Genomic DNA, 12,736 nt, shown 5'->3' with positions numbered 1-12,736 from the left:
AATCAATTATATATAATACTGTATATATAAATAACACATATGCACATATATACACGTACGTATGACATAGATACATACCTACATATGCATAGTTACATATACTTACACAATTTATAAAAACTTTTTTTATAATTACACACAAAATATTAAATGTGCTTTATACATATAAAAATCACCCAGTGAACTTTATATATATTGCGTTATACACTAAAATAATAAAGAATATGTATTTTACTTATCTTTTAAATGTGTTATATAAAAGCAATGAAAAATTTATCCTATTATATTATTTACATCCTTTTAAGCTTTATAAACAAAGAGGATTGTTTAACAATCTACATTTTTGCTTTGTGTACGTATGTCGATTTATTTTCTATAAAAATGCGTTAAAATACAAATTGTTTTACGAAATACTTTTGTATTTTGTATATATATATATATAAAATTAGTTATTTAATTAAAAAATATACGCAGTATGTGGCCAGCGCTATCCAGTGACTAGCAAATCCGAGTTCAGTCCACTTGTTAATGGTATGACTGTAACTGTATCCAGTTTCTTGTACGTCGGACGTATCGAACATGAGACCTAGATAAGCTAGATGAAACATTGCCAATCCGGCAAATATCAGATTTGTTACAAACACGAACGAATTGTAAGAATTGTACTTGTGAGTGCATTTTTGCTTAACGCACTCTTTAGACGCGACACATGCGTCAAAAGTATCGGCAAGAATAGCCCTGAGTTGAAATTCTACGTATGTATAAAACCCTAAACTAAGTAACACCGATGCCAGTTGGAAGTTCAATCCGTGTAAAAGAGAGCTTATCAAATATGTGATGGTTACTGCGCCAAATTTTCCAAACTTCTTAATACCAGGACGGAAGATATCTATGAAAAAAAAAAAAAATAAAACATCCCAAACTCTATAACGTTTTGTCACTTTAGAAAAAAATATTTATATAATTTTTGAATATATAAATTTTTTTTATACATACAAGTTTTTAGCCAGAAATGCATAGGCATGTTCCAATAAACGACAACCTGAACGAGCGATCTTGGGAATTCGATATTCAACGGCTTGACTATCGTTGACGATGAAACGGGGAATCCGCTCAGAATTAATAGCGCCGAAGCTAAATACGAAACGAAGTAGTGGGACGATCGGAAAGATAACGCATCTTTATATGCTACCAACCATCTGAAATGTGAGGATACTAACTTTTTTAAACAAGATTTTAAATATTAGACAAATATTTTGATATTATAAATTGTAACATGTACTCACTTCCAAGAGTTATCCACAAATATCCATTCTGTCCAGCAGTTGGAAATGCTTAGGAAGACAAGAGAAAGAAAGATGTATCCTATACCACATAGTATCGACCATTTTATCTGTAATAGATTTTCATTATTCACTCTCGTGGGAAAGTTTTATCATTTAAAAAGACTAATTTTCTTTTTTAATCAATTTAGAAAAAAATCTCTTGTTTAGCAGTAGTAAAATAAAATTGACAGCGACGCACCTGAGTATTAAAGTAACGCAGCGAGAAGTAATCTTTAAATGATATCCATGGTCCAAAAATACATGTTACACTACAGAGCATATAACCCACGTAGCTATAAAAATCTGGCACATTGCTATTCGAACCATGTGTATCGACAGCCACACTAATAGCCTTCATTGCCATGATCATGATGACACTGCGTACTTTGTGCCATACAATTGGTTGCATCAAACATTCACTAAACAACATGTGAAAATATCATTTATTCACTAATATATAATGCAATGAGAAAATTTGTATTATTTGTTAAGTAAGCATACCAATATGCAAGTATCACTAAAGATGGAATAAAAATTCTCACACTGCCGTGCCATTTCTCTGGCATATATAAAATACTATAGGATAATAAAACAAATGCTATCACTACAGGAAAGGATTCCTGTACATAATACTCGATAACAAACAAGCCTAAGATTGCAGATAATATGTGAAATATCCAGTTTGATATGTATTTTTCTGAAATAACAAAGACTCATTGTAATCGTGAATAAACTTAATAAAAGGAGAGAAGTATATAAGTTTTATAATGTAGAAGAGAAAAGAATCGTACGAGTAAGAACAAACAATCTGAACAAGATTGTGCTACCCAATAAAGGTAACAGGTAATATCCTGTACCATATAGACTAGGACTAAGACAATTCTGATATAACTCGTGGAGAGTTTCTTTCTCCATGTCCACATAGTCGTAATCATATTCCGCATTGTTTTGCAGACACTCATAATCCATGCAATCATCTTCATCGTCGTAGAAAATGGTAGCGCCTACATCTTCCATCACAGCAATAGAGAATCCAATATTCAATTAGCATAGCACAATAAAATTGATTCTGCGTGTGTTTAGCCTGTTCCTTCAACAAACATAACAGATCTTCTAGAAATGTCACAACATAAAAAAAAGAAACATACACATATGTAATTTATATGCAAACTTGGAACTATGCGTGATATAAACCTTATTTTTTAAATAAAACAAAATAATTATATAAGTGTAAAAAAATTTGTAAACAATTTAAATCAAAGTATCTAAAGTATAAAAATGTGAAAAATTTTCTTATGACACTTTATATACACAACTTGCACTGAAAATTCATTATAAAGATAGTATTTTTAGTTTAAAAGTTTTGTTGTGTACTTATAATATTACATACGATTTGAAAGATTCAAAATATTCGAATCCATCACTCATAAATGCATACAACTTACCGATTCGATATCATCAAACGTGAATAACCTTGAGCAAAATATTTTCCGGATTTGTAGAAAACATTTGTGTCCATTCTTTCTCAAAAGAAATTTCTATTTTTTAAAATTTATTAAAAAATATTTAGGGCCTTAAGCACAATAGAGAAAATATTAGAAATTAAAAACAGAGGTTAAGGACGTTCTCCGACTACAGTGGTTAGCAACCTCTAAATACAGTGGTTAGCAACCTAAAGAGCCGTCTACAATGGAGAGTTGTAGGCCGTAAGGCCTGTTCTACAATACAGTCGTAAGCCGTAAGTCGTAAGAAATTGACCAATCACAATCGATTATTCTTCTGTACTTCGTCTGTGATTGGTCAATTTCTTACGACTTACGACTTACGACTGTATTGTAGAACAGGCCTAACAGTAAGAAATTGGCCAATCACAGGCAAAGTACAGAAGAATAATCGATTGTGATTTGTCAATTTCTTGCTGTTACGGCCTACAACTCTCCATTGTAGACGGCTCTTAAAGAAAATAGAATGGGTGCGTTCAGACAACTCGACAGTTGCGCAACAGTTGAGAGATAATCACTTCTGATTGGATCATCACTTTTGGAACCGCAGCAGATTTTGAAGAATAGTCCTATCATAAGTGATGATCTCTCAACCGTTGAGTTGTCTGAACGCACCCAAAGACTATGGCTGCGTTCTGCTTCACGCATATGCGCGCATGTATCTATAGTACACGTCACGTATAGTATAGATAAATGCGCGCAAAATATGCGTGAAACGGAACGCAGCTTATGGCTGCGTTCGTTTTTTACTGGCAGTAGTGAAAATCTATAGATTGACGTCACATATATTATAGATTTTTCAGTACTGCCAATAGCTGCTTTCTTTTTAAGGGTCGTCTACAATGGAGAGTTTTAGACTGTAACAGTAAGAAACTGACAAATCACAATCGATTATTCTTCTGTACTTCGCCTGTGATTGGTCAATTTCTTACTATTACGGCCTAAAACTCTCCATTGTAGACGGCTCTTTAGGAGACACAGTCGACACAAGTCGACACAAGAGTCATTCTGTCTTTGTTTCTCACTGAATACTGAACGAAGACAGAATGACTTTTGTGTCGACTGTGGCTGCGCAGTCCGTTTCATGCTTAATTGCGCATTTATCTATAGTATATGTCATATATACTATAGATAAATGTGCGCTTAAGCGTGAAGCCCCTTAAGCCCCTTAAGCCTCTTGCACAATGGACGGAATAGCGATAGCGATAGAAATAACACCAATTTTAAAGAGTTTATATTCATAAATAACGATAGGAACAGCGAAATCTAACATACAAAAATACACATGTATCAATGCAGATCAGAAAAACGAAATAAGCAATAGCGATAAATTTTCCGACGAGTTGGAATTCTGTGTCTATTGCTTATCGCTATCACTATTCCCTCGCATTGTGCAAGAGGCTTGAAACGAACCGCAGCCTGTGTCTCCTATAAAGAAAGCAGCCTATGTACACTGTGCTATTGGTTAAACATCAGCGTCGCGCATGTGCATTCATTTCTATCTATACGCGAGCATCAAAAGTACCGACAGAGAGCTGCGCTACTGTGTATACTGTAGTACAGCAATAGCATTTCTCCCACTTTCACTACTTCTCTTGGCGTCGTAGCCGGAGGTAAAACGCGGGTGTTACAGTTTAGATTTTAGATACAAGAATTAAAACCGAACATATATATTTTTCTTTCTAAGATCGTGGTTTATATTTGGTGAATATCAAATGTGTAAGTGACCAAAGTGAGATTTGATATTGTAAAACTGATCCTTTAAGTTGTGATTGCACTCTGCTAACGATTGGTAAGAGTTTTATATATATATTTTTATATATTTTTAATATATTTTCTATATTTTTTATATATTTTGTTTTTTTGAGAATTAAGTAATATTTTATATATAAAGATCGATTTTAATTTTAATCAATTTAGTCGAAAAAATATTTAGAATAAAAATAACATATGAGTTCTAACTATTTACGGAAAAAAGATATTTAAAGAGATATTTTTTGCAAAAACTAATAAACCAGTAATAGGATAACAATATATCCGGTAACAAATTTTTCATATATACTTATACACAAATTAAAATAATTATATCTAATTATGCAAATTTATATGCCGAATATGTCCATACAATTTTATACACGGAGAAATTCTTTTTTTAAGTTAATGGCTTCAGAGATATTCCATATCAAATTACAAAATAACTCTATTAGTATCATGTTAGATACAAATTATATAAAACAATTATATAAAACTATATTTTTACTATATTTTTAAAAAATTTTTGATATATAATCATATATACTTGTACACAAATTAAAACTTATTATATCTAATTATGCAAATTTATATACCGAATATGTCCATACAATTTTATACATGGAAAATTTTTTACCGGGTACTTATGATATACTTTAGATATAATTGAAAAAAGACTGATTCTTCTCGAAAACATAAGTCGAAAATATAGAATAAAATTATTTCATATAAGATCTGTATTTATACTTCATTTTTAATGATAAATATCCGTTCAATGCGCGTGTAACATATATAATTGTGTTATAGGTTTATATCTTAAAATATATCTTATATATTTTTAGGAAATCGACAAAATACAAAATTGTGTCTGTTACTGCAACAAAATACTCAGACAGTACATAAATATCTAAAAAATAACATAAATAACTAAAAGATAGTAGATAGATTTTTTGCGCAGACATATATTTATTCTTTACATATTTTACTTATAGCACATAATCGACAAAAAAATGACTAAAAGATGTCACATCTTATTAATGTTTTATCTTGTAGATCTAATCTCTAAGATAATCAAGACATTTAAATAACATTTAAATAACTCTTAGTTAATTTTTAAACTACATTTTAGTATAGTATATAATATAACGTTGTTTATATTATATATAAAAATAAAATTTATAATAAAATTATAATAAAATTATAATAAAATTATAATAAATTTATAATAAAATTATAATAAAATTTTATATAATATAAACAACGTTATATTACATATAACATTAAGAAAATATTATAGAATAACATTTTTAGAGTACGTGTAATAATTATGTTAAAGCTGTGTTAAATCAAAAAATGATAATAGTATTTATAGAAGCTGTAGCAAAACAATATGTCTCTTTTGTGAGAAATTTGTTTTATATATAAATTTATGAAACATTCTTCAAAAATACACTGCAATAATTTTCATTTTGTATTTTGTGATAACCATAAACAAAAGATATTTACTATAGTGTACATGTTGTACTACAAATTAAAGTACCTAGCAAACTGTTTTATCTTTGAAGAATTTTTAGATTTTTAACAAATAAAATAATAGATTTATCTTTTGTAAGATATCTTTTAGATAACAGAATTTGTAAACGGATTTTTCGCGTGTAGTGAAAAGACATTTTTAGATATCTTTTTGCGTTACACAAAAAATGACTTTAAAAAGTATCGTTTTTTATGTTTTTTAGTGTTTTGGACTGCCTAAGATAATATATGATATAATTTTGTTGTTATATTTTACATATATAAAACTGCAGAGCAAACAATTATGTAATTAGTATATATTGTCTTGATAATATAACAAAATGTAACCGATAATGTGTAACAAGTATATTAAATTTATATGTTAAATAAAACGTAAGTAATATGAAAGAGGTATACATTTTAATTTCTCACTCATTGAAAATTGTAGCTTTATAACAACACTATAACAAGGTTAAGATGTTACATTACTTATTAAATTGTTATTACATTGTTATCACAATTGTAGACATTAATTAATTACATAAGTTTATACTGATTAAATATTTATTACAAAATATTAAGCAATTCTATTAATAAAAGTAACTAACTTTATTTTAATAAAATTTAAACAAGTTTTATTTTTTCTTAACTTTTTCCTAGTTTTTTAAAATTTTTTATTTAATCCACTTGTTTATAATCATACATTAGGTAGACTAATAGAAATATTAGAAAACTGATGTCTATTGGAGTCTCGCGAAACAGATATTTCAAATACGTTACCAAGTATTCACTTCGGTTCACTGAATCCCCAGTTTTGAATTGTTTTATATAATCAAACTTAATTGCGGAAAAAGCTGCTGCTTAACACCAACGCTATGTACGATGCAATTAACTGATTTAATGTAACAAAAAAGGATTTTATTGTAACTGATAAACAACAAAGGAATATAATACTTATACGATAGACTTATTAACAAAAATATAACATTGGTATAATATGTCACCAGTTATATTAAATGTTACTATATGTATGTTATGTTATATATATATATATATATATATCGGTTATATTCTGTGTGCTTTGCTATGTTTATTTCAGAAATTATTCTGTGGCGTATCATTTTCAATTTGATTATAAAAAAATAATTCAACAAAATCGTATAAGAGATGTTTTTTGATATGGAAACTACAAAAAAATGTATTGTACCATGAAATGTAAGCTAAAGTTCGTTTGAGATCTGAATAGCATTTGAATTTAATCACGCGGTCAACACCATATGGTCACCTAGTACTCTTTTTAACATCTGCGTGTTGGCACAACAGTGGTTTTGAGCAGTAGACCATGAGTGCTCTACTCGACTTTTGTAACATATGTACTTACGATCTCTTTTTCTTTCGGAGTCTTTATTTTCTCTAACTTGTAAATGTTTAATTAAAAAAAACCTATTGGCCGAAACACAAAATCTTTCTGTGCTATGTATATATATACGCGTACACACATACACACCTGCGCGCGCGCATGTGTGTATACGCGATTGTTTAAGAATTAGTGCAAAAACAGCGCATATTTACATACGCTAAAACAGATAAAAATATGTATCTACTACGGTGAAAAAATTAAAATATTATATGAGTTATAAAAGATAAAAAGCTAAAACAATTAACCAATAAAATACATATGTTATGTAAACGCGATAGACTTGTCTAGAATCATGCTGTCGTTACAAAAGTCTGGCGGCTTACGATAAAAACTATTATAATCTCGACATATTCAAATTAGAATTTTTGCCCTAACAAAGCTGTGTACAATAGTGTTAAAATATTATCTAATGATAGTGTAACACCCCGGTAAAAAATTTTCCATGTATAAAATTGTATGGACATATTCGGTATATAAATTTGCATACTTAGATATAATTATTTTAATTTGTGTATAAGTATATATGAACAATTTTTTACCGAGACTTATGTTAAATGTTTCGAAATAAATACAAAATCTCACACACAGTATATAAAACTTAGTTATATGAATAAAACATAACACACACTAGAATAATCTCTCTCTCTCTCTCTCTCTCTCTCTCTTTCTTTCTTTTTCTTTCTTTCTTTCTTTCTTTCATTTTTTCTGTCCTTTTCTCTTTCTCTGTCCTGTAATTTTGTAAGAATAATTGAGTTTACCGAAAATTTCTTGTATACACCGAAAAAATTATATTCTTGTAAGTAGAAGATTTTATACTTAAAAAATCTTCTTAAAGATTTTAGATAATATTCTTCTGATATTAATCAGAATATATTATATATTAATTTCTGATATTCTTCTGAAATTAAGAATATATTCTTTATTATTTAAGAATATATTCTTAATTTAAGAATATAGTCTTTTTTGATAGTGAGATATATATGTTTTTCTATAGAGGCTTTTTATATTCTAATTAGTATATATTCTTATCAATATTACTATTTAGAGGATTTTCCTCTTAAAATAAGAAACTCTCTGTGGCGCTTATTTTAGTATATAAAATATACTTAAAGTAAGTGGGATATCCTCAATACAAGAATAAAATTGTTTCGGTGTAGCTTTGCAGATTCAAATCATTGATCGTGCACAAAAAATAGTTTATTTTACAAACTATCACATTTTATTAATACTTAACACATGTTCAAATAGTCGACACGGAGTATACATAAATGCATTATTCAGAGACACCACTATGGGGTAGGGGTACGTACTCTTCAATGCATTTATGTTACTTCCACAAGATTAAACTTGCATGCGTCGTGCGAGCGAGCATCGCACAAGCGAACTATGAAGTATAATCGCAGACAACACAATCGATGTGCGACTTGAGCTTGGACAATGCAGTACTATATAGACCAGGTTTAGATTCTGTATGAACCCCTTTTAATTTCTTTTATTCTCTCAAGGGGAGATAGAGAGAAGACGAATCTCAATTTTATTGCGCATATGTAGCAAATGTCGCACGCTTTTAAAAATCATTACTCTTGTTTGAAAATGAGAAGATGTAAAAACTGTTTTTTTTTTGTCTTTCAAAAATATTACAAATATAAATTTTTAGGAGAGACAAGAGCCTGCACACACGGAGAGATAGTAGATTAACATTGTCCTCTGTTTGTAGCAGCAGTGTTTTTATTCTGGTTTATTTTGTAAAAAGAAAAAATGCAGAAGAAGTATCCAATAGTATAGAAACAATTTGTTGGGAAGCAATCGCATAATAAATTAAATTTTCTATCTAGATCAAATAGAAGGTTGAGCCAGGCTAACAGTCTGTTTATGAAAAGCTGATGAAACATCTGGGCTCAGGAAATTTAATTTCCTAGCTTTAGTTGCGTTTGCCGAACACTAATTCTTCGTCTTTTGTAATTCAATATAAATCGACGTCTGTCACGCCTTCTCTTTTCCTGTACCACAGATCGAAGGAAATAATAGAATATGACAAAGATCACATTCTTCTCTTTTTTCGTATATCACTTTGAGACTACTGAAATAGTCTTGTTATATTATAAACAAATTTAATAAACAAATAAATATTGTTATTATTGTGTATAAAATTATTAAACGTAGTTCACACGTCTTTGAGACTTTTTTATGATTTCATCACATCGCGTTTAATTTCGAAATATTATTAGTTCCACGCACAAAAACCAAAAATTAAGCTTTAATGCATTTCCAAATTTATATTCTGCATATATACGCATTTGTCTATTGAAATGTAAAGTTTGCATTAGATTTCAAAATTACGTTACCAGCCGCCGACCGGAGAGAACCCCACGCATAATCTAATATTTATACAATTAAGCCGATGGCGAATGGCAGTACGAGGGGACGCCTAACAAAATTTCATTAGGCCGATCGGAGCGTGAAACTGTCGGCGGCGGTTTCAACCTTTCAAAATGGCTGCTTGCGAAATGCCTACGATGGCGAATCAGTTGCCAATTTTTAACGAAAATTAATAAAGTGTTTTAAGGCTTTTCACAATTTCAATTGTTTTTTAAACATCTAAGCCTTTCATCTTTATTTCTTAAAATTAATAAAATTTCCAAGAAAAAGAAAGTTTACAATTTTAAGATATATGTCACGCGTTGTGACATTTACGATCAACATTTACAATTTGACACAACAATGATAATAAACTTACAAACTCTCTAAAATCTCTTTTCCACTTTTTCAAACATTAAGTTAACGCAAAATTTTTGATAGATTTTCTGATAGATAAATGGACTAAGCAATTGTATTAAAAACGATTTATTTATTCTATCAAGTTCAACAACAAAAGATAATAGAAATAAGAATTATTTAGTAAAATGTATAAATTATTTAATAAATCATATTTAATCAAATTATTTGGTCTTTATTTTTCTATTAAATTCACGAAAACTACTAAAAACTTTTACACTTATATATATAGTCAATACTACAATATATAAATTTTTGATGTGTATATACGTGCAAATATAAAGCGTTAGTTTCTACTTTGTTTCTATATATATAAGGTGAGTTTTCTCCCTTCTCTTTTTACACACTTGTATATAGTTTGCTGCAATTATATGGACGTGGTTCAAACTTTGTAATTTTCTTTTCATTGCCTGTGCGGGCATACATGTGAACTATCATTATCGTGAAACTCTTAGTTGATCAATATCGAAAGTGCCTACTATGTGAATATAAACCATTGACGGGGGTAATTGATAGGTACATTGTACATACAATGAACATGCAATGAAAACTGTATGTTACAAATGTATGTTACAACTGTATGTACATATAAACTTGAAACGAGACGCTGAAATAATAAATATGTATCACATATATGTACAGAATACGCCCCGATAAAAAATGTTTAATGTATAAAATTGTATGGAATATTCGGCACACACACACACATATAAATTTGCATAATTAGATATAATAATTTTAATTTGTGCATAAGTATATATATAATTATATATCAAAAATTTTTTAAAGATATAGTAAAAATATAGTTTTATATAATTTTTTTTTTATCTGACACGATACTAATAGAGTTATTTTGTAATTTGATATAAAATATCTCTGAAGCCATTCTCTTAAAAAAAGAAATCCTCCGTGTATAAAATTGTATGGACATATTTGACATATAAATTTGCATAATTAGATATAATTATTTCAATTTGTGTATAAGTATATATGATATATTATATATCAAAACTTTTCTAAAAATATAGTAAAAATATATTTTTTACCGGGTTATTAATGAGACTAATAAATATCATGAATTATTATTATAATCATAATTATTATAATCTTATTTTGTGTATATTTAGTCATTTAAGTATAGATTACTGTGCTGTAATTCCCAACATTCAATAATGAAACTTTCTGTTTTAGGGTTACATAATGCGATCGTCTCTGTACACTTTCTTCAATATTGAATTATTAGTAGCAATTTTATTTGTATCATCATATTCGGTAGCCTCGAAATCGCATGGCAATAAAAAAAACATCAGCAAGGAAACAAAAGAATCGAAGGAAGTGGATATTTGTAATATCGAAAACCGATATACGCCGATAATCTGCTATTGTACTACTGTTATCAACGGTAACATTGACGTGCAAAATGCCACCAAAATTAATGCCAGTTGTTTGATATTGGAAAAGTTGGAGCACAGCAATTCTATATGGAATTATTTTACGTCACAACCTTATCTTGAACAATTAATGTTCACGGTACGGTCCAACGATAGTTTTGACTATGTACCCAGTCAGATGTTGCGCCAGTTAAACAATCTGCGCGTTGTCAAATTCCGATATGCAAAGCTCGACGAACTTGCCGAGCGCGCTTTTAGCAATCTCGTCAGTATCCAGGAGATCAGTCTTAAACGTAACACGATAGTTGTGCTACATAAGTACGCTTTCGAGAACATGAAAAATCTTGCTGCAATTGATCTCGACGAAAACCGTATATCTGAAATTAATAGGTATGAAAAGAGTCAACAGTTCTAATAGTTCTAATAGAGAAAAACATTTATTTATTTATATTTACATTTATTTGACGTCAGATGCAAAAACAATGTGATATATATTGGGTCAAATATGAAACTTTTGACAAATTGTATATATGTGTAAATATCTTTTTTTTTTTATTAATTTAAGAAGAGACAACTGTCACGGATTTATCATGTAACATATTTTGACAAAATATAATTTTTCATTGTTTTTCTTTTTGTACGATAAGTACATTAGAAATTGAAGAAAAATTAAAATAACAAAAAGAATATATGATTAAAACATTATATCGTTGATATTCAAACAAAAAACTACTCTTGATACAGTCTGTTCTACAAAAAAGTGTAACATGTCGAGAATATACAATTTAGAAAAAAGATTGTACATCAAAGTAAACTAAATACAGGGTCCGCCACTTAAATCCGGACAAAAATTTTTTTCTCGAAAAAGTTGTTTATTACAGAAAATATGAAAAAACATAAATAGACTGCTTTATAGCTGGGTTAAGGGATCTTTTCTGAGACATTTTACTCAATGTATCCACCCTGCGCCTCGATCACCGCTTCAATCCTATTCCGAAAGCGCGAGCATGCCGTCTGCAATTGCGCACGGTCCATTTTTATGAATGCCGCTTCAATAGC

At 29.2% G+C, this 12,736-nt stretch overlaps 2 protein-coding genes across 2 annotated transcripts in view; one reads left to right on the top strand and one right to left on the bottom strand.

Moving 5' to 3' along the window:
* Positions 1-305: 305 nt before the first annotated feature.
* LOC109858919 (protein-serine O-palmitoleoyltransferase porcupine) lies at positions 306-2,879 on the bottom strand. Its single transcript, XM_020436635.1, has 7 exons — positions 2,771-2,879; positions 2,117-2,415; positions 1,827-2,022; positions 1,525-1,744; positions 1,287-1,393; positions 997-1,199; positions 306-889 (listed from the first exon to the last, which is right to left on the bottom strand). Exons 2-7 carry the CDS (start codon positions 2,340-2,342, stop codon positions 450-452), a joined length of 1,392 nt encoding a protein of 463 aa, XP_020292224.1. The 5' UTR covers positions 2,343-2,415; positions 2,771-2,879; the 3' UTR covers positions 306-449.
* A 1,514-nt stretch (positions 2,880-4,393) lies between these two features.
* LOC109858938 (connectin-like) overlaps positions 4,394-12,736 on the top strand; it is a 12,246-nt gene continuing 3,903 nt past the window's right edge. Inside the window, exons 1-2 of the mRNA XM_020436665.1 lie at positions 4,394-4,619; positions 11,478-12,067. Coding sequence (XP_020292254.1) covers positions 11,487-12,067 — 581 coding nt within the window. The 5' untranslated portion in view covers positions 4,394-4,619; positions 11,478-11,486. The remainder of the gene's footprint in view (positions 4,620-11,477; positions 12,068-12,736) is intronic.

This window comes from Pseudomyrmex gracilis, unplaced genomic scaffold (assembly GCF_002006095.1).
Source record: "Pseudomyrmex gracilis isolate BER0280 unplaced genomic scaffold, ASM200609v1 scaffold_230, whole genome shotgun sequence".
Lineage (NCBI taxonomy): Eukaryota > Metazoa > Arthropoda > Insecta > Hymenoptera > Formicidae > Pseudomyrmex > Pseudomyrmex gracilis.
The sequence above is the reverse complement of the archived record's forward strand: the minus strand, read 5'-3'. Positions and strand labels throughout refer to the sequence as shown.